General features: G+C 38.8%; 1 protein-coding gene and 1 long non-coding RNA gene across 3 annotated transcripts in view; one reads left to right on the top strand and one right to left on the bottom strand.

Moving 5' to 3' along the window:
• Positions 1-23,247, top strand: part of slc45a3 (solute carrier family 45 member 3) — a 51,622-nt gene that overhangs the window by 24,664 nt on the left and 3,711 nt on the right. For both annotated transcript variants that reach the window (XM_059335073.1, XM_059335072.1), the window contains exons 2-5: positions 1,744-2,106; positions 14,671-14,861; positions 15,813-16,470; positions 22,907-23,172. In XM_059335073.1, the coding sequence (XP_059191056.1) occupies positions 1,959-2,106; positions 14,671-14,861; positions 15,813-16,470; positions 22,907-23,172 (1,263 nt within the window). In that variant the 5' untranslated portion in view covers positions 1,744-1,958. The remainder of the gene's footprint in view (positions 1-1,743; positions 2,107-14,670; positions 14,862-15,812; positions 16,471-22,906; positions 23,173-23,247) is intronic.
• Positions 1,986-18,167, bottom strand: LOC131973191 (uncharacterized). Its single transcript, XR_009394543.1, has 4 exons — positions 17,827-18,167; positions 12,800-12,886; positions 6,457-6,583; positions 1,986-2,176 (listed from the first exon to the last, which is right to left on the bottom strand). It is a non-coding gene; the product is annotated as an uncharacterized LOC131973191 (long non-coding RNA).

Below are 23,247 nucleotides of genomic sequence, written 5' to 3'. Positions count from 1 at the left end.
TGATGAAACACTACGTCATCTATTTGCTCTCTATCAGTTTGCTCAGTACATTACCTAACACATTTATTTTAAACTGCAGCAGATACATTTCCTCTGAATAATACTGTACGAATGAGATTAGATCAGCGGATACATTTCTGTGATTAACCACATATCGCTCAGGATGATGACATCCATTTTGTTTGCTGGAGGAGAACAGATGGGCAGCATTGGCAGAGAAATGTCACACCAAATGCAAATATAGCACCTTGTTGTTTCTGTGTTTGCGGCTGTTCTGACTGTTCTTGCTCTTTCCCTCTGCTTTACAAGAACGCACACCTAATGGGTGGACGATGACGATAACGGTTATCTTTGTGCATTCAGATATCTGTACATGAAAAAAGTAACACTCAGATTGGAGACACTGATGTTGTTTTTTTTGTCTCTAGAAATAAAGTCACACCCCAGTCCTTTGAATATAACAGTTGAATATCAGCAAAACTGAAGACTATGATCGAACTAAATACTGCTATTAGAGCAAACCTGTTATCTTAACAATGAGGCATGAATATGAGAATGTCCAGTGTGGGTGGATGGAGCTCCACCTCTGACTCCAACACATCACCTTGACAACACAGTTGATAACATTGTTTTCCTTTCTCTTGTATCAGGTGCAACATAGCTTTCTGTCTTTAAAGATAACATGGTAAATAAACATGTAGTCACATATGGGAGGGATGTAAATAAATCTACCTCCTACCTTCCAGTCTGCTTCTAGTGACATAAAGTCTTTTCAGGTGAGAAATACTTTCTCGGGTCTGCTGAACAATGGTAGTAATCTTCTAAAAAATTTCTGCAAGGAGGACTCGTGCATGTGACTTAAATTGCAATCAGAGCTTAATAACAGAGATAATGACAGGGTCAGCCAAGGAAAGGCTCCCGCTAATACTTGAGTTATTACAGAGAAGAGAAAGGGAGGCGTAGTGAGGAGAGAGATGGTGAAATTAGAACTGAGGGACTTCTTTTAAAGGTTGATTTTTTTTTTTTTTTTTTAAACCTCCAGCGTGTGTGTTCTGAGACTTAAAGAAAGGCAAGCAGAGCAGCAGAGGGAGAGAGAATTCTCTTGGCAAACGGTTTGGTGCGTTTGCCACGTTGCTCCAGCTGACTCATCTCTTCTGTCCGCCTGTTGTTGCTCCTGCTGTCCTGAAGCTGCTGCTGAGGAGCTTTGGGAATACATCACTATCATATCCTTGTGACTGTCACTTCCATTTCCATGCTTCTGGAAAATATGTTGGAATTTGCCTTGATTGGATTCTGTTAAGAGAGAGCATCACATGCTGACATCCAAGTAACCTGGAAATTACCTGTAAAACAAGCCCTCACTCACATTTACTAGTCTGAAACAGCAGCAAATGAAATGCTCTGTACTATGCTTGTTTTGTTTTTTTTCCTCCGGCAAATTCTAGGGAATAGTGTCCCCTAGTAATCCCACAGTGCTTCTAAAATTATCCCATCTTCTTTTAATTTATTTTAAATTAAAAAAAAAAATTGTTGCTTTTTACCTTTTGTCAATTCTGTATTTTATTGCACTTTTTGCACTTTTATGTGAAACACTTTGGTGCGGATCAGCCGTCTGTAAATGCGCTATATAAATACATTTGACTTGACTTGACATGCTATGTTTCTTTCATTTCGCTGTTTAAAAGTCGTCTAAGTTTGTTTCCCATTCTCACTGGTCTCCTTCCATCTTCCTCTGCCCTACAGATCCAGAATGCTAAGAAGAGGATGAGTCCTCCAGGTCATCTGAGACATCTACGTGTCTTTGCTGCTGTCCCTCCCCGACAGCCCTCTTGTCCCACCGGGGCACCATCTGCCTCACCAAGTTCCCCCCCTTGCCCCTGTCCGGGTCCCTCCCCAATACCCTGCCCCCAATAGTGGCCATCCCAGAAGGGAGGAAAGGCGAGCCAGCCCCTGTAAATATGCCTGGATGGAGGTCTCAGTGGCGTCTCGTCCTGCTGAACTCCCTGACCTGTGGCCTGGAGATCTGTGTGGCAGCTGGGATCACATACGTGCCCCCACTGCTGCTGGAGGCTGGAGTGGAGGAGCGCTACATGACCATGGTACTAGGTAAGGGCTTGGTGAAGACGAAGAGTGGGATCTGATTGGCCGGCCTCGTTGCTACCTCATCATGCATGCACTGTAAAAAAGAGATAAATCAATCAATCAATCAATCAAATTTTTATTCAAGACTCAGGGTTCATAGGAGACAGATATCAAAAACAGGAACAATACAAATAAATAAATTTACACAGCAGACAAAAATATGACAGAAACCAAAAAATACAAAAAGATGATCTTCAGACCGACCAAAATAAACTGTTACGCCAATGTCTCATAAACAATAGCTACTCAATCAAATTGAGGCAACAGATTGCAAGTCGCTTAGGACAAAAGCGTCTGCTAAATGACATGTAATGTAATGTAATTGCACGCAATATTATTAACTAAATCTAACTACGTTAGAAGTTGAGTTAATAACTTAACAGGAAGTGTTGAGTGTCAATTAAAAACGGACTAATTCTATTGTGTTGGATTCATTCAAAATTCTCTTGATTTAGAATTACATACACATAAAGATTATATTTAATGTGATCAAAATAAGTAGATTCTATCTCAAACATTTTTATATTAAAGTTACTTAAACAACTGCCTCAAAATCAAGGACGCATCTATATTTAATACATTTTATCAAATATGTTAAGTAAAATTAAATCACAATATTATATAAATAATAAATAATTTATTACAGTGTGTGTGTATCAAGTGGCAGCCTCCAGGTCTGAAAGGTGAAGCCAATGCAAAATTGCCTAAAACCTGCATTCTTTCTAATGGCCAGCAGGGTTGATTTCACTCGTTCTACAAATAAGTAAGACTCTATAGAAGTCTATGAGAAAATTAGCCTATTTCTCACTTGATTTATTATCTCAATAAACATTTTCTAATGAATTTAAATTCTAAAGCGTTAGTTTCAGGTCTTCTTCAATACAGCGAGATGTTCAATCTGTCCCATTTAGAATAAAATCGCTGCCAGAGAAAGGTACGCTTGGCAATCTTGTGCAGTGGTGGAACAAGTTTTCAGATCCCTTACTTAAGTAAAAGTACTAATACTACAATGTGAGATTACTCCAGTACAAGTAAAGGTCCTGCATTCAAAACCTTACTTGAGCAAAAGTACAAAAATATCAGCATCAAAATGTACTAAAAGTAAAAGTACTCATTATGCAGAATGGACCCACTCAGGTTTTCAAATATATTATTAATTATTGTTTTTGATGCAATTATCTAAGCAGTGGTTTATTTTCTCAAGCCAGGGCTCATTTTAACCACTAAATATACTGTTATGTGGTTTAATTTAATAAAATGTTTTTCATGTTAAATCTCGACCTGAAAAGTAACTAAAGCTGTCAGCTAAATGTAGTGGAGTAAAAAGTCCAATATTTGCCTCTAAATGTCGTGGAGTAGAAGTATAAAGTCACATAAAATGGAAATACTCAAGTAAAGTACATGTACCTCAAAATTGTACTTAAGTACAGTACTTGAATAAATGTTCTTTGTTACATTCCACCACTGATCTTGTGATTGTGTTTTCAATTAATGAAAGTAAATTGTAATATTTTGGTTGCCTAGAAATGTCTTGTTTAGCATGTGGTTGTCCTAAAAGACACTAAAGATTTGGCTCTTCATTTTTGCATCTTGTTGACCGACCTAGCTAGCTAGCACTAGCTGCTAACATAGCTTAACACTCTCATCCAAATATGGTCACTTCTGGCTCCAAAAAAAACAAAAAAAAAAACAAGACGGCAACGGCAAAAATGCCAAACTCAAGACTTCAAAATAGCAGTCCACCACCCAACACTGGCTTTGGCCACATCTTTTTTTATTTTTTTTATTTTATTTTTTTTTACAGTTTCCGGTGTGTTCACAATGTTTGCTTCTGCTTCATTCTCTCACGCACATAGTCTGTGATGTCTCCCACTCTGTCTCTCTAGCAGGGTATTCATTAAACACAAAAGGCAAAGTTGTTCTCGTTCACATGCACACACACTTAAGCACACTCTCAAGGACAAACTGCTGACCTGCCAGCTTTAACCATCTACTCTGCAGCTTGTTTATTGACCACATGAGTGAGTGTTCATGTCCAAGTGTTTCAAATGAGAGGGTTTTATAGCCCTCTGTGCCATTTATTAATTGTGAAATACTTCACAGGACTGAAAATGATTCTATTTTAATCAATCAGTCTGAATGCTGTCTTAGCTGTGATTACATTAAAGCCATAACACTAATGGAAGATGATAAAATGAGTTGCTGTTAACGCCATGAGAAGAACAGGCTGTGCCCTCCAGGGAATCTATGTTTTTGTAAATTAGTTTTGAAACATAAAGACGTGAACTTGTCCAGTGGGAGCTGAGTTTGTGTGGTAGTGGGGGGGGGGTGACAGGGCCTCAGGGCTCCCATCTTCTTTCCCATTCAGGTCATAAAGACATAATTGAGGCCGTTACACACATTCGTGGACAAATCACCTGTTGTTTTGTTGAGGTGGTAATCGGCACTAATTGAAAGGCAGCAGGAGAGCAAAGTGCTGCAGGAGAGAATGACGCATGGTGTTGCCTATTGCACTTCATGGTATCCATGTCACATCGAACACTGGAGAAGAAGGAGCAACTCTGATTTCATTAAATGCACTCAAAATAGGGTTGCACATTGGGGTGTGCCATATCGTATCGTTCACGATTATACCGGTATATTTTTTTTATGGGTAAAAAAATGCATATATAGATAATTGCATCAAAAACAATAATTAATAATATATTTGACAACCTGAGTGGGTCCATTCTGCATAATGAGTACTTTTACTTTTAGTACTTCAAGTACATTTTGATGCTGATATTTTTGTACTTTTACTCAAGTAAGGTTTTGAATGCAGGACCTTTACTTGTACTGGAGTAATCTCACATTGTAGTATTAGTACTTTTACTTAAGCAAGGGATCTGAAAACTTGTTCCACCACTGCACAAGATTGCCAAGCGTACCTTTCTCTGGCAGCGATTTTATTCTAAATGGGACAGATTGAACATCACGTTGTATTGAAGAAGACCTATATATTGGCAACATTCCTACTTCTTGACTTAGTGGCGTAAGTATTTCCCATTAATGACCTAGACTGTGGCGGCCCGCTATAGTATCATGTGCTGCGCAAACGTCACATTTCAAGCTACTGAAAGTATATCTACACTATTCATAATATAAAGTTATTTTGCGTTTTGTCTCTGCTCAGCAGAGTGTCTGTCACATGACCCGCACCTCTCCATCCTCCTCCGAGACATTCATCGCGCATTCACACATTTAAACACACGCGCTGAATACAGCAAGCTGCCGTGCCCATAGATATCTATGGCCGTGCCTACCTACTCTCCGTGTGCATCTGCGTGTGCGCGCCCAATCTAGATCCTATCAACCTGTCCGGTCTTGTCAGAGGTCCAAACGGCCCAAACACACTGTTGCATTATGCCGTTCGTTAGCCACGAGCTAACATTAGCTAACGATTAAAGTTGTTTTGGTTTTAATCACAAAAAGCTACTATTAATTCCTGTCGCTAAACAATGCCGCTTTCAAAATAAAAGCATAGAATCCACCTCAGAATTTACAAGACTGTCAAAATAAGATGCCTTAAATAAATCATAGAAGAACCCTTATTCTCCTTTACAATGATTAATTAAAATAGGCAATGATTAAAATATCGCCCACCCCTAGTTGCACATTGGTGCCACTGAAAAGCAAAGGGAAGTCAACCGGAAAATCTAAAACATGCATGTATCATACAGGCAGCTTATGATTGAATCCAAAATGCTCGTCTTCTGTTTTGTCCTGAGGGATTCGGTTTGAAATGTGAGGTGACAGACAATTTCTCAGCTTTTCACAGGAACTAAATTTCAAAGTTTTAAACTGCTGTTATGTCAGAAGCTAGTTTAAAGTCGGGCTTGGCAATAGTTCAATATGATAATTTATGACTTTTCAGTGGAATTCTATTGCGGTGAAATCATAAATTGAGGAAGTGGGACACACAATTTAGTTGTCTATATTGATAATAACAATAAACAGTAACTCGTATGTCAGAAAAGATATAAAATTAATTTGAGGTAATATCATTTGAAGATTTGGGTTTTTAAAATTTTCATTTAGTTCAGTGTAACTCTCTGAACCCCAAAACCTGCCAACATGTTTGAAAGTTATGTTTTCTTTAAAATTTTGGCAACAATACACTGTTTATCATAGAAAGAAACTTTAAAAACAGGCATTATCATCAGAGTTTTAACTTTCCGACAGTCCTTGAACGGATCATGTGTGATGAATGCCTAAACATTTTTTTTTATCTATGTGTCTCATTTAAAACTTGCCAAAAATAAACAATGCACAAACCAGATCCTGAAATCAGCACTCCTCAGTGCAACTGGGAAGCCGAGATGATTCTTCTGAGACCAACAGTCACAGGACAAATATTCACTGGCATCAGACAGAACTGCAGGCTGTTTACACAGAGAAGACACTGAAAGAATGAGAGATTGTAAGTTGAGGTTGTAGAATGTAACTAGTTCATATAACTGGAATTTTCTTTCTTTGTAGTATTACTTCAACTGTTTTGTTCTTAATTAAATGGAAAAAATATAAATTAGAAAAAGTATTTAATTCACAAGAGCAGACCTGGGCATTGGGCTGTCCGGCCCATGTGAGGTTACCCAGAAATTAGAAATCAATATAACCGCAGTGCTTTTATTTTGAAAAAAAAAAAAGCTAACATTAGCATTAGCACTAGAGCTAATAATAGTGGAGCGGCTAAGTGATATAATCTTTCAGTTTATGATACAAGCGTAAAATTTGGCATGAACACTCTCCATGGGTCACTTGACAAGAAAATTGTCTGAGACATTTGAAATTGTAAGATGGCGGCCATTTTTCAAGATGGCCGACACCTTAGTGGCGCAATTAAATTATATAATGGTTTATTTGGTGATACAAGCATACAAATTGGCATGAGCAGTCTCCATGGGTCACTTAACAAGAAAATTGTCCGAGACATTTGAAATTGTAAGATGGCGGCCATTTTTCAAGATGGCCGACACCTTAGTGGCGCAATTAAATTATATAATGGTTTATTTGGTGATACAAGCATAAAAATTGCCATGAGCAGTATCTGTTGGTCAATTGACAATAACCCACCCACAGTTACTTGAAATTCCAAGATGGCGGCCATTTTTCAAGATGGCCAACACCTTAGTGGAGCAATTGAATGATATAAAGGTTTATTTGGTGATACAAGCATAAAAATTGGCATGAGCAGTCTCCATGGGTCACTTAACAAGAAAATTGTCTGAGACATTTGAAATTGTAAGATAGCGGCCATTTTTCAAGATGGCCGACACCTTAGTGGCGCAATTAAATTATATAATGGTTTATTTGGTGATACAAACATAAAAATTGGCATGAGCAGTATCTGTGGGTCACTTGACAATAAGCAACGCACAGTTACTTGAAATTCCAAGATAGCGGCCATTTTTCAAGATGGCCGACACCTTAGTGGAGCAGTTAAGTGATACAATGGTTTATTGGGTGATATACGCATAAAAACTGGCATGAGCAGTTTCTGTGGGTCACTTGACAATAAACCAGCCACAGCTACTTGAAATTTCAAGGCGGCAATTTTTTTTTTCAGGATGACTGTTGCCTGCCATGTAAACCTTTTAATTATGAATTTTCTCATAGAAATGTATTGGGTTCCTCAAGAGAGGTTGTTTGACTGTGCTTTGTCTGACTCCTTGCCCATGACCTGTCCAGTTTGGTAAAACCTGACAGGAGTTCCCTCCCACCGGCGTAGCTCTCCGGGTTCACCGAGGTACACAAGCTCCCTTACAATGAGGGCTTTTTAAAATACTTTTTAAATTTCTTTTTTTTATAACTAACCATTACTACTGCCATTAAACATGCCAAATAAATACTAAGACGTGGGGAAACACAGTTGTGGTGCTGAACGGACAGTGCTCCAAAATAATAATTGAGCAATGGTTAATACTGAATGGCAATAATGACAGATCCAGAGGCAACAGCAGCTCTGGCTGACACAGAACCATGACAAACAGTATCTGAAACTATACTAGGGAACTAAACTGAAAATGTGAAAGCAATGTTACAAAGTAAAAACTGAACATGTCACAGTAATAGGCTGGTGACAAAATAGAACATAATGCGCCGATGTGGCGAGGGGCAGCCGAGCCATAGGCCTACACTTGAAAACACAAAGGACAACAAGGAATAACACTGGCAAAAGAAACAAGCAAGTTCAAGTTCTAGCAGGGGCAACTTAGTCCATATCTGTAGCACTTACACTTTCCAGTACAAGCCTTGGTGCACCCACATTTTGTCAACTCCCAACAACTCTCTGCAATAGGTGGAAGTGGAGTCCAGAAGACTTTCCACTCCTTGTCCTGTTTAACCCATCCCCAGTCGGACGGGCTCGGCATTTGTGGGTGTCTCTTCAATGCCTGTCCCCACACATATCCAGCCTCATAAGAAGTCTGGGATCTTCTTGACCTCTTGACATGGATATCTTTGGTATCTTTAGTGTCTTTAGCAGCAGTAGATGCTCTCTTTTGGGCCCTTTCCAGCTGTGTGTTGTTGAACATAAGTTTACAGCTTGAATGATATTTTGCTCTGTTTCTTGTCAATGTGCTTTCTATGCCATCACCTTCATCTAGTCGGGTTGGACTACGTAAGATGGGCAGAGCATTTATTTTATGAAATAATGGAACATTTCTTGCAATGGTATCATAACCAGTATGATCTTGGTGTCCTGCTGTTTGTTTTCTCAACTGTTATGATGGCTTCTGCAATGTCTGCAGCAAATTCAAAGGCAGAGGCCGAGGGTTTAGCCTTTTACCACCTTTTAATAAGCACTTTGATGTATGGGATACAACTAAGGTCATGCCTTAACCCTACACTTAGTCCAATCGTTCACCCAATGCCATTTTTACCCTGTATGATCTGTACACCACCCAGTTAACTAAAACTACTCAGAGAGTTGTCGTCTCTTCTTTGACTAACCTTACAATTGGCTGACAGTGAACCCCACTCTGAGTTTAACAGCAGTCATATATCACCAGTGTGCCTTGGTAGTGCAGATACTCACTCTTGTCTAATCTGTCTATGATCAACAAATCAACACAACTGTATTATGATTTGTTAAAACTTTTTTTCCAGAATAATCTAAAACCCAATACATTTCTATGAGAAAATTGATCTTTTGAGGATCCAGGGGGTGGCCATCTTGAAAATAGAAATTTCAAGTGGCTGGGAGTGTTTTTTTGTCAACCCAAGTAACTGTGGGTGGGTTATTGTCAAGTGACCCACAGATACTGGTCATGCCAATTTGTATGCTTGTATCACCAAATAAACCATTATATCATTCAATTGCTCCACTAAGGTGTCGGCCATCTTGAAAAATGGCCGCCATCTTGGAATTTCAAGTAACTGTGGGTGGGTTATTGTCAAGTGACCAACAGAGACTGCTCATGCCAATTTGTATGCTTGTATCACCAAATAAACCATTATATCACTTAACTGCTCCACTAAGGTGTTGGCCATCATGAAAAATGGCCGCCATCTTGGAAATTCAAATAACTGTCGGTGGGTCATTGTCAAGTGACCAACAGAGACTGCTCATGCCAATTTTTATGCTTGTATCACCAAATAAACCATTATATCACTTAACTGCTCCACTTAGGTGTCGGCCATCCTGAAAAATGGCCTTAAAATTTCAAATGTCTCGGACAATTTTCTTAAGTGACCCATGGAGAGTGTTCATGCCAATTTTCACGCTTGTATCATAAACTGAAAGATTCTGGCAAAAATGAGCACTTAGCCGCTCCACTATAAGCACTTTTACTATAGTTAAGACAACAAATATAGCCACTAATATATATATGACAGAAGAAAATAAACTTCAACAAACCTTGTGTCCTGTCAGCCACTATAGAAGCCTTTTTCATACTTTATATCAACTTTATATGAATTACGACGCACTCGTTATTATTTACCGTTCGTTTTTTCATTTAACCGTTCTACCGGTTATTTCCTGTCACTACCTTTCAAAATTAAAGCACCCGTTTTACACTGGACGGCACCTTTTCAAAATAAAAGCATCACATCATTGTAAAACACCTTGAAAATGTACAAACATGAAAAACTATGTAAGCTATATAATGCAAAAACACAAATAGGAACCTTGCTAAAGGTCATTTACAGTTGTGTTTAAAATAAATGGAAAAGTGATATAGTGATTGGAGTATTTACTACTTTTTACTGCTATATTTGATTAACTCCACATTAACAGTCTTATCATAACATGTATTCTTATCAGTAGCAGCTCAAAACCAGATAATTTACTGTATTTTATAAAGCGATTAAATTAATATTGAGCAGAATTTAGTTCAGAGTTTTGGTGGTATTGGTCATATGGCCCCTTGGGGAAAGTAATTGCCCACCCCTGACCAAGAGTATACAAACACAGGCTTTACCATGTGGTTATTTTTATTATTTACTATTTTGTTTTTTTTAAAATGCCAGAAAACATGCAAGATAATCGGAGCCATTGATCCAACTGTAAGGTCATTTTTGAGGCTGAAAGCTGCTACTTTTATGTGGACAAAATACACCACACACACCACAAACTACAGCCTCAAAAATGAGTGTACTGTCGAGGTGAATCACTGACAGCAATACAAACAAAGGACCATTGTAAACCTCAAGGCTAGGGAGGTGAATGTGTATTATCTTTAACTTTTTATAACAAGATACGAAACATTTGACTGATAACATTTTTCACAATCGCACACCGTCTGGGAATTCATGAGAAGAGCTGTGAAAAGTATCTCATTTTGCATTTCTGTGGCCTTGTGCAACAGCAGATACACACACCATTACATTACATTACACACACACACTCTGTTCAGCTGACAACCGCTCCTTTATGTCTGGCCAACATATAATTCAGTTTGGCCTCTTGTGGCCTTAGACCTTTCCATCTAACAATAGTGTGCATTAGGAAAGGTTTCAGTAAATTCTCTAAACATTTAGACAGGTTTTTTTCTTTCAAAAGGTCAGTCCTCCTGGTGCTCACGAATTAGTGGCATGTGTGTTTGCACACACAGTTAGCATCACCCATATGGTATATATTTGCACACTGTAACTAAGTTTACTGGTAGGCGATGTGAATAGTTGCATTATCCTGTCAGCCCAAATGGCATTCACATGGTCTTCACTAAAAGCTTCTCTTTGAGACAATGTCTTGTGACTATACAGATGATAAATACAATTAAGCCGAACCAAAAGGCTCCGTGTGGATGACAAAAGTCACTATTCAAGTATAAAGAATTAAACAATATACACTTCTAATCCTCTGTTTCTGTAACAGCTGCTGGTGATATGAAGAAAAATTATTTCATTGTAGAGTTCCTCCCAAACAGCCTGCACTGTAAGCCAATCTGGAAATGGCACTCAACCTAATTCTCATCTCCCTGTATTATTATTATTATTATGGAGTGCCGGGGTGTTATTTGAATGAAGATAGATATTGTGTCTTGGGAGGGGTGAAGCTAATTTCCCCCAGCAGTAGTGTCGGGTTCTCAGATGGCTGCCTGCTACTTTATCTAATAGCCATTTGTTGGCTGCTTCATCCTGCAGTTGTTACTTTCTTTCTCCAGTTTCCTCTCTGTTACTGGAGAAGTGTTTTTTAACACTGAGGTGTCCGTTACTCGTGTTATTTTAAGCATATTAGGTGTGTATTTAAGAAACAAAACACATGGAGGAATGTGACCAGTTCTGTATCGGGTGGGATCATATGTGGTGTGTGGGTTAGGTTACACACATGCTGGTGTGTGTGTGTGTGTGTGTGTGTGTGTGTGTGTGTGTGTGTGTGTGTGTGTGTGTGTGTGTGTGTGTGTGTGTGTGTGTGTGTGTGTGTGTGTGTGTGTGTGTGTGTGTGTGTGTGTGTGTGTGTGTGTGTGTGTGTGTGTGTGTGTGTGTGTGTGTGTGTGTGTGTGTGTGTGTGTGTGTGTGTGTGTGTGTGTGTGTGTGTGTGTGTGTGTGTGTGTGTGTGTGTGTGTGTGTGTGTGTGTGTGTGTGTGTGTGTGTGTGTGTGTGTGTGTGTGTGTCTTCCAGCTGTAGACTGATTGTTCTGATGTAGTGGAAGACGTGATGACTGTTTGTCTGTCTGCCTTTCTGTCTGTCTCACATTCCCTGCCTGGTCTTTGAAGTTATTTTCAGATGCCAGACACACAAATATTGTCCTTGTTCCAATTCTTTTTCCTGTCAGAATGTAGGAAGTGGTTCAGTATAGTATTAACTGTATTCCAGTCCTGCTTGTTGCTGTCGAGGTTTTGTCCCTTGGTGGCGCTGTAGAGCAATGTTTTGATGAGGAAGTCCCTGAATTACTTGTATTTTATGTTTTCCAAGCATATCCATGTGGAGGGAAATACATTACCAATATGGCTGAACACAAAGCGTCTTTTGATGAGAAACTCTGCTTGTAAACAAAATTGTGCTCGTCTATAATGAAAACTCCACAGGATACCTTTGACTGTCAGACTCTATCACCCAGATCGGGTCGTTTTCAATATTACATGTGTGTCTGTATGCCAACACCCTGAGTACCATGGTGTGTTCTAATTAGCCAGACTGGCTGCATGTGGAGGATCAGATGAGGGCTGGTTACCTTCAGGCAGCAGGCCATCTGTAGGAACCATCACCAGCAGACAGCAATGATGCACTTCACCCCCTGGTAGGGCAGCAGAGAGGAAGGCTGAAAGAACAACCAGTCATGGAGGCAGTTTAAGCCACTAAAGCTGAACAGAGATTTGATCAACACCTGGGTTTTTGGCATAGGATATTGTGAAAATCTGCTTGGAAAGTATGAGTGGAAATGCAATGTGTGAATTAAGGACTTCATACCGATTTGATAAGCGTGTCAGTGTTTCAGAAGGAAAATACCTGGTTCCTGTAAAGCTGAGTATACACCAAATGATCGTAGAAGTTCCAACTTCTACTGTACGAGTAAATCATATCTAATGTAAAACTCATGATTATTGTGCTCATTCTGTACGATCTAATTGTCAAGCCATGACCTGTTCACTCTGTGGACCGTCAGACAGACAGACAGACAGACAGACAGACAGACAGACAGACAGACAGACAGACAGACAGACAGACAGACAGACAGACAGACAGACAGACAGACAGACAGACAGACAGACAGACAGACAGACAGACAGACAGACAGACAGACAGACAGACAGACAGACAGACAGACAGACAGACATTATCCCAAGCTGGGAAATTACAGTGTAGCAGCAGCATTACACACAGAGACAATAACACAATTAAATAAAAAGAACAACCTAGGCATACTTCAAGCAATAAAATATAAAAATAAAATGTCATGTAAAAATAAAGTCTAAAGAACAAGTATGGATTAAGGAGTAGAATTCCAGTGCAGAATAAATATGGCTATTATTCAATTCAAAGAACTTTATTTTTCCATTAAGAACTTCACATGTGGAGGAGCAGCAACAATACATACAATAAACAAACACGCGCACACACACACACACACACACACCCCATCAGCCCACACTAGACATACGGCAGATAATAAAATCTTTGCTGAGCATAGTGATATAAATAAGTTACTAATACCTCCATAGTGGAAGGGCAATAAATAACAGTTTAAAAAAATAAAAATAGAAAAGTCAAGGTGTTAAAGAAGAGTAGACAGTTTAAAAAGGGGGGGGGGGGGGGGGGGTTCAGCCATTCAGAAGTCTTCTGGATGCCGGGACAAAGCTTGACAGGGCTCTTATTGACTATTGGCAAAAGATTCATTTGAAAGCACAGAGGCAGGTTGAAGGTTTTTTTGTTAGTGGAGGTCTTTAAAGTTACACTGGTACAGCTAAGTTGGAACAAAAAATATATTTAAAGGCAACTGAAGATTAGCAGATATCTCCCGCCCATGTCATGATAGGAGTAGGTTATATCCAAGAGACACAGCCTGACCAACCTACACACTACTCCATTACATCTTCTCTTACACACACACACACCTAGGATCTAACTTTTGTTTTTTCTTACACTATACCAAATGCATGTTTCGCCCTGTCATGTCGATGTATTATCAGTATATATTATATTATGTTCTGTCTTATCTGGTATCTGGCCTCACTTGTCTTGTCTTGTTTCACTAAATAACAAAAAGGGGAAAAAAAATGTGCCAGAGCATGAAGACAGCTGACCCAAATTTCTGACATGTCAGGAATTCATCTGAAGGTCTGAAGGCCCAGTTGATGGGCCATGCCTGCTCCTCCCTACCGCCTGCAAGCTGCACGGCTTCAAGCTGAATTATGGTCGAACTCTAAAATGAGCTGAGCAGCTCAAAAGTCGGATCAGAAGTGGGCTGAAATCGTGCAGCATTATGCTGTTCAACGTTGTATTCTTTGTTCACATTCTTTGTGTCTTTGCTGTTTCTTGTCTATATTCTGTGCTTTGTTAGCATCGTCTCTGACTTCCTTGGTGTTTCCATGGTATCATCCACAGGTATTGGTCCAGTGCTTGGCCTCCTGTTCATACCTCTGATTGGCTCAGCCAGTGACCATTGCAACAGCAGTTACGGCAGACGACGGCCTTTCATCTGGCTGCTGTCTTTAGGAGTTCTGATAGCTCTCTTCATCATTCCCCATGCCGACGTCCTGGCTGCACGCCTCGCCTGGGGCGGGCAGACCCTCCAGGTAACATACTCATTTATTGTTTGTGATCGTCATTTTGGTTCATTCTGCCTACAGCTAGGGGTGTGCCATATCGTATTGTTCATGATAATATCCGTATTTTTTTTTTAATGGTTAAAAAAAAGCATATCATGATATTGGCAACATTCCTACCAAATTAAATACTATGAACTAGTATGGGCATTATGCCGTCTGTTAGCCGCGAGCTAACATTAGCTAACAATTAAAGTTGTTTTAATCACAAAAAGCTACTTACGCCCTGTTGCTAAACACATGCAGCTTTCAAAATAAGAGCACCGTATGTTAAGAGAATCCACCACAGAATTTACGAGAAGACTGTCAAAATAAGATGCCTTAAATAAAACATACAAGAACCTTTATTTTCCTTTACAAAATGTCATTAAAATATGCCCCCGGAACCCCTGAATGCTTATTTTTATTATTTGCTCATACTCAAGAGTCAAGAGTAAATTTTTTGTATTTGGCAACTGTTGAGATTTGCACTTTAAACTAAATTTTAGATTTTTATTTATTTATACAGACGGGGAAAAAAATCATATTTTTTATATCTTTTTAAGTATTTCCTAATATCGTCAAGAATATCGCAAAATAGCCTGCAATATCGTGATATTCTTTTCAAATCAAATCAAACTTTATTTATATAGCGCTTTTCATACATAAAAATGCAACACAAAGTCCTTTACAAAAAAATAAGAATAAAAACAAACAATAAAATGACAAAACCCACCCCTCCCTCCCCCACATACACATCTGTAAGTATACATACACAAACATGCACACAGGCATTTAGTCATACACACACACAAACACACTCAGACTCACACACAGCACATATTGATTGACAGTGTAGAGACATTTAGGGCCATATCGCCCAGCCCTACCTACAGCGCACTCAAGAACAAGAACTGAACTGTGTTCTGCCGTTTATTACAGGTGGGCTTCCTTATCTTTGGGGTTGGACTCCTTGACTTTTGTGGACAAGTGTGCTTCACTCCGCTGGAGGCTCTTCTGTCGGACCTCTATCGGGACGAGGAGGACTGCAGTCAAGCCTTCGCCATGTTCTCCTTCATGGTCAGCTTGGGAGGCTGTGTGGGCTATTTGCTGCCAGCTCTGGACTGGAGCAGTGGGCTGCTGTCTCTTTACCTAGGAGGCCAGGCAGAGTGCCTCTTCTCCCTCCTCATCTTCATCTTCGTCTCCAGCGTGCTCATCACCATGAAGGTGTCTGAGGAACCCGCCAGCAGTGGCTTGGTGGGATCTGGATCTTTACTGGAGTCTGGAGCGGGGGTCATAGACCCCGGCCGGTGCGGCGTGCCGCGCTCATGCTGCTACCTGCTGAAGTGCAAGCTGAGGCTGCTGAAGTTTGGACCTTTGCTGTGCCTGCTGAGGACGTGTTGGTCCATGACGCCAGCCATCTACAGGAGCTACTGCCATGTCCCGCGAGTGATGAGGCAGCTGTGTGTGGCTCAACTCTGCAGCTGGATGGCTGTCATGTCCTTTATGCTTTTTTACACAGACTTTGTGGGGGAAGGCCTTTATGAGGGCGTGCCCAGTGCATTACCAGGAAGTGCGCCCAAGCAAAGATACAATGAAGGTCAGATTTCCTCTTTATACAGTAATAATGTGTTATCTGTGCTCATTTCTTTTCCTTTTTTTTTTTTTTTTAATATGTGTTTATTACATTTTCAAAAGACAAAACAGGAACACATACATGACAAAAACAAAAAACATACACTACTGGTCAAAAGTTTTAGAACACACCAACTTTTTTAATTTAATTGAAAATGATGCAGTTTAATGTCTCAGTGTACTCTGAAATTAATGCACATTTGCAACATTTAAAATTCTTTATTGAGCATGATAGTGTTTTTAAAGTAAAAAAAAGATTCAAAATCACATTTTATGTTGGACTAAAGGACTAAAAAAAGACACAAAATGACCAAAAAAAGACACCAAAAGACACAAAATGACCAAAAAAAGACACCAAAAGACACTAAATAACTAAAAAAAAAAAGAAACAAAATGACAAAAAAGACATCAAAAGACACAAAATAACTAAAAAAAAGACACAAAATTACCAAAAAAATACACCAAAAGACACAAAATAACTAAAAAAAAAAAGACACAAAATGACCAAAAAAAGACACAAAATGACTTACAAAGACATGAAAAGAATTCAAAAATGGACAAAATAGCCCAAGACTCCATAGAGTTAAGTTGTTAACCCATTTCTTGTTCCCTGAAAAAGGCCTACTTGTATAATTCTGAAATGTACATTATTTTTCAGTTTTGGTTAAGCTTACCTTTTTTTATTTACCTCTGGCAGTTCACCACTTACCTCTGTACCCTTTCAAGCTGTTCATTTGACTTGAACTGCTTGAATTTCAATAAAAAACTGGAAAAATTGGGGTGTTCTAAAACTTTTGACCGGTAGTGTACATTTGGCTCACATACATATTTAAATTCAGATTTAGGCGAGAGATTCAGGAGTCATCCTCCACAAATAGGATAAGCAAGTAAAACAAACCAAGTGTGCACTGCCATGCATGATACATTCACATGATCAAAGAAAGGGAACCAGAAACAAAACCATATCAATCCAACGGTAGGGTGTCACTTACAAGGCAGAGCATTCTCAGCTACGATACAAACCCTCTTGCAAGAATGGTAGAGATATTCAAACCAATATATGACAAAAAGGGTTCCCATGTTTTACGAAAAACATCATCCATGCTGTGCAGTCTACATGTCAGATAGTCCAAAGCAACATATTCAAGTATCACCCTTTGCCATTGGTGCTCATTTCTTTTGTCAGGATGGTGCCTTCAATAATCTGATGTACCGGTAGATTTTTGTTCTAACACAATAATGACTTCACCAAGAAAAACATTAAATAGTGGTGTATCAAACAGACTTTTACTGCGCTAGTGAGACTCCAGACATGTCCTACCTCTGTTATCATGGCTCTACCTCCACCGCCTGTCCACATAAACTGGCTCGGGGTCCGTCCTGGCTGGGCAGGATGCAAACACATTCCTGGGACACAGGTGGAGGACACAGACAGAGCCTGTGTTCCTCCTGCTGCCTTCATTTTGGCTTCTGTCAAGGTATAGGACATATGGGTGGTTGACGTGAAAAGTGAAAAACAGAATAATTCAAAAAATATATGTCAAATGACATATAATTATATTTCCTTATATGTGAATAATTCAAAACTGAATGTGTCCATTTCTAATTCTTCATATATTTAGCATGTTATTAACTTTTGGTGTGGTAGTCCTAAAATGTGTCCACCGGTGCAACAAAATAAAGAATGTCATTATTTAATTCAGAGAATGTTGGACAGATAAGATAGATAAGCCCAAGGCATATTAGTTATGAATATTTTTATCAATTTACATTATTTTCAATAATCAATCAATGTCATAATAACTCTACATAGGGACCTTAACACTTATATCCTCTAGATTCATTAAGTAAACACTCGTATGACATGCATTCAAGTATTTTAATGTATTTAGATTAATTTTTCATTAAATTACAGTTGTTTTAAGATAAGTAATGCTACCTAGGACAGTTGCACCGGTGGACAAATGTCATGTTCAAAACAGAATATTTGCATAGTTGAGGAACGATACTCATTGTTTGCAGATGGATTAGATGTAGAAGAATAAACCATGTTAAAACATTAATTTTTAATGAAATATTATCAAATTTTAGTAATATTTGTCACTGGGAACACAAAAATTGAGCGTCACGTCAACCACCCATATATAGCCAAGACCAGCCTTCAACATAAACTCTGATGCAAGACTTAACATGACACGGTGAATATTTTGTGTAGTTATGCCACTGAACAAGTAACAAATCCTTTGGGCAAGTATGCTGAAGTCAATGTCATCCAATCCAAGGAATTTCAGGTATTGGCTCCTACCGTCACTCTAGGAATGATAAAGAAATACATAGCCTCTATCCCTGCCTTTTCCTGCTCTGTAAATCACAGTTGCCACTAATCCGGTAGAGCATTTTCTATAGCTACATTTATGCTTTGCTGTATTCGACCTAAATGTAACCTTTAAGTACGGTTGGATTGTTTACTTTGGTGTTATTGGTGGAGGTCGTGGGGTTAATTCAAACTAATGCATGCTGTTGTATGCTAATGATCGTCTCTGTAGCCTGTAAGAAAGTGGCATCCAAAGGTATAAAACATTGGGTGTAAGAGAGAGATTTCTTTCTCCGGGACATTTTACCAGACAGTGTTTGAGAATGAACAGTCCAGTGGAAGAAGGACAGATGTTAGGCAGACTTCTGTCCAAGTTGAGAAGTTGATTGATTGATTGAGAATTTATTTGAACACAAAAAGATGAACATTTAAAAACAAACGAACAACAATAAATACAAGACAACAACACAAATGAAACGACAACAAGACTCAACACTTATTTGTGTTCAAAAGGAGTGGGAAGAAGCCAAAGCTTATTAAATCCTTCTCCCTATGTTAATTTACTATATTCAGTTATATAACAATAATATTTATATATATGAATGTATTACACATAGTAATGTAGTTTATAAACGCATTATTACCATTATTAACACACATAACTTGTTATTAACTTACAAACACATAAGTACACATACACCCATGTAGTCATAATGAGACAACATGAACAAACAAACAACAATAACACACAAAAAATAAAAAATAGTAACACATTTAAAAAATAACACGTCAACAAAAACCACCTACTGTCATTTTATACACCCGTTTTCATCCCTTGTTGCAGGTGTAACAACATAGTGAGCAGGTCTGAGTGAAGTGTTCAGTTTCTTTTTGTTTACTGTTCAGCCACACTTCCTATCTTACACCAACTGTTTTGGGCTCTTCCTTTATCTCTCATTATTTAGCTACACTACTGGTCAAAAGTTTTAGAACACACCAACTTTTCCAGAATTTAATTGAAAATTATGCAGTTTAATGTCTCAGTGTACTCTGAAATGATAGTGTTTTGAAAGTTAAAAAAATATTCAAAATCACATTTTATGTTGGACTAAAGGACTAAAAAAAGACACAAAACGACCAAAAAGAGACACAAAATGACTTACAAAGACATGAAAAGAATTCAAAAATGGACAAAATAGCCCAAGACTCCATAGAGTTAAGTTGTTACAACGTGCACTACTGGTCAAAAGTTTTAGAACACACCAACTTTTCCAGAATTTAATTGAAAATGATGCAGTTTAATGTCTCAGTGTACTCTGAAATTAATGCACATTTGCAACATTTAAAATTCTTTATTGAGCATGATAGTGTTTTGAAAGTAAAAAAAAGATTAAAAATCACATTTTATGTTGGACTAAAGGACTAAAAAAAGACACAAAATGACAAAAAAGACACCTAAAGACACAAAATGACTAAAAAAAGATACAAAATGACAAAAAAAAGACACAAAATGACTTACAATGACATGAAAAGAATAAAAAAATGGACAAAATAGCCCAAGACTCCATCGAGTTAAGTTGTTAACCCACTTCTTGTTCCCTGAAAAAGGCCTACTTGTATAATTCTGAAATGTACATTATTTTCCAGTTTTGGTTAAGCTTACCTTTTTTTATTTACCTCTGGCAGTTCACCACTTACCTTTGTACCCTTTCAAGCTGTTCATTTGACTTGAACTGCTTGAATTTCAATAAAAAACTGGAAAAATTGGGGTGTTCTAAAACTTTTGACCGGTAGTGTATGTACACAGCGACCCTTCTCATTTTATCAATCCTTTCCACCTGTTTTCTCATCCCTCAATCCTTGCCCTCAAGTTTCCCCCTCTCACATTTTCATCCATCCAGCCAGCCACATTCTTTTCTCCACTTCTATCTCCCTTCCTACTTTGTTTACTTTTTACTTTCTCCTCCCTGTGCTTGCTGGACCACAAGGAATGTCACACTCACAAAGAATTAATGTCAAGGAATCGGCACACAAAGAACATGTTCATTCAAGTCAGGTAGAAGGCCAAAGCACACAATCCTGATGTCTGTCTGAGCTGTTTGTTTAATGTGAAACACAGCGGATGTTATTAAACCACATCATTCAGTCTGCAGAGGATTCCTGCATCAAGGTCATCTGCTTTGTCTGTAGTAGAATCGACTTTTTGACTTCATTTTTTAACTTAAGCTTCTTTTATTTTTGTGATCTTCTTTCCTCCTGGGAAGGATTGCTTGTACTACAGAAACAACACATTTTCCATACTGCAACAGTTCTTCTGTGCACAGTCGATAGCATTCTGGCTCGATCCCCTATCTCGGAGGGCTTGGATTTCGGTCCTCATTAGCTTCTGTAGTGTTTGTAAAGTGGGCTCTGCAGCTTTGCTTTCCAGGAGTAATACGATCCACATACTCCTTTCACATAAGTGATTCTCTGCTCTGCTGCTGAACTTCTGACCCACACTGTTCACTGAGAGCAAGCTGGGAGATCAGGCTGATTGCAGGCAGAAATAAATAACAGTCCAGACATGCCGTCACTACACCTTCTATGGATTAGTCCTGCAATTAAAAAAAACTTAAATATGTGCATAAAAATGGAGCATTTTCCCTCAGCAAACCAAATCCCACAGTCGACTAAAAGCCATTAAAACATTTTTGTTATTACTGGAAATGGTTGCATTCTAGGATTCAGTCAAAAGATGGAAACATGATAGTTTTTAATTAAATTAAATTACATTTTTACAGAGTTTAAAGGCTGAATTCAAAGGAAGATTCCAAGTCCTCATATGATTTTACTGTACTGAGAACTAAACAAACATGTATTTTATTTCTGTCAGTCATAATAAGACCATTATCTTAACCCGGTAGGGACTGTTTCACATTTTGTTTTTTTTATCAGACAAGTTAATTTAGACAGTAACTTATTCAATCAATCAATCTATAGACTGCAAGCAGCAGCTCCTTTGTGTTATTCAGACTTAAAATTCTGCCATAGTCAGTTGGAAAGACCTTATCCAAATGCTTGTTGTCCAGCTGGCTGACTGGGCCAGACCCGGGCCAGAGGGCACGTTACCTCAGTAAACCAGCGCCGGCCTGTGTGTGCCTTTCATTTGGGATTTTTCAAGGATTGATGTTAGGTTGATGTTGTCTGTGGCGGTCCTCGTCTGTCATCCCAAACAGAGTGTCTGTGCCTCAGAAGCTCTGTCTCCCCAACTGGATCTGCATCTGTGTGTTTATGGAGTTGAGCAAACAGTAAACTTTCTAGCTCATCAAATTAGCTGGTCATGCATCACAGCTTAAAGTTAACAATGGGTTGGCAGCTACACATTGCAGCTACACATGGCAACACGTTGTGTATCTTTCACTAGATGTGGCCATAGAAGGAAATGATTAGAGATAAGGCAGATGTCACATAGTTTTTGTACTGTATTTTTTGGCCTAAAACAGTGATTTAAGTTGGTAAAACTTGGAAATATAAATTGACATTTAGGGCAATAATGTAAGTTAGCACAACAAAGGAAGCCAGTTGTCTGCTCAAAAACAAGTTGGTGAGTTGTTGTTACTTATATCTTTAAGTTGGGGTTCACAACAAGGGACAATAACTCTTATTTCTTTGTTGTGAAATTCTGTCATTAACGAAAGCTAGCGGCTAACTGATGCTAGCGGCTAACTGATACTAGCGGCTAACTGATGCTAGCGGCGCTGCTTGTTACAGCTACAAGATTGTGGTCGCAACATTAGCTGACATTTCATAGCGGCATTACAATTGTGCCAATTCAGCACATTGCAGAAGTTAGCAGAAGTAAGGATTAAAAGTTATTACAATGTAAAATTATAAGTTAAATATAACTATATATTTATATCTGAATTCAGAGTTGAGCAAACTCAAACAAAACCTTAAAATATTTAGTTTAATTGTCCAACTTAAAATTTTATCGAAGTTTGTTGCCTCGAAATTTTGAGTTCACCCAACTTTTCTTTTTTTGCAGTGTGTGAGAAGCTTGGAATTACATGAACTGATGAAAATTCAGCAGAATCTGTTTGTCTTCCAGGTATCCGTATGGGCAGCCTGGGCCTGTTCCTGCAGTGTGCTACCTCAACCTTCTTCTCCTTGGTCATGAGTCGTTTGGTTCGCCATGTCGGCTCGCGGTGGGTCTACATGAGCAGCATGGTGAGCTTCACAGTCTCCGCTCTGGTCATCTGCCTGTCCAAAAGTGTGGTCTTGGTCACTATAATGGCGGCCCTCACTGGCTATGCGTACGCCACACTGCAGACTCTGCCCTACACACTCACCTGCCACTACCACAAGGAGAAAGATGTAAGTAAAGATCCAATAACTTCACACACAGTGATGGTGTGTTGAGCTGTATTATTGATTGTTGCTCTTTTCTTG

Source organism: Centropristis striata, chromosome 6 (genome assembly GCF_030273125.1).
Source record: "Centropristis striata isolate RG_2023a ecotype Rhode Island chromosome 6, C.striata_1.0, whole genome shotgun sequence".
NCBI classification, from domain to species: domain Eukaryota; kingdom Metazoa; phylum Chordata; class Actinopteri; order Perciformes; family Serranidae; genus Centropristis; species Centropristis striata.
Note: the sequence above shows the minus strand (reverse complement) of the source record. Positions and strands in the feature narration are given on the sequence as shown.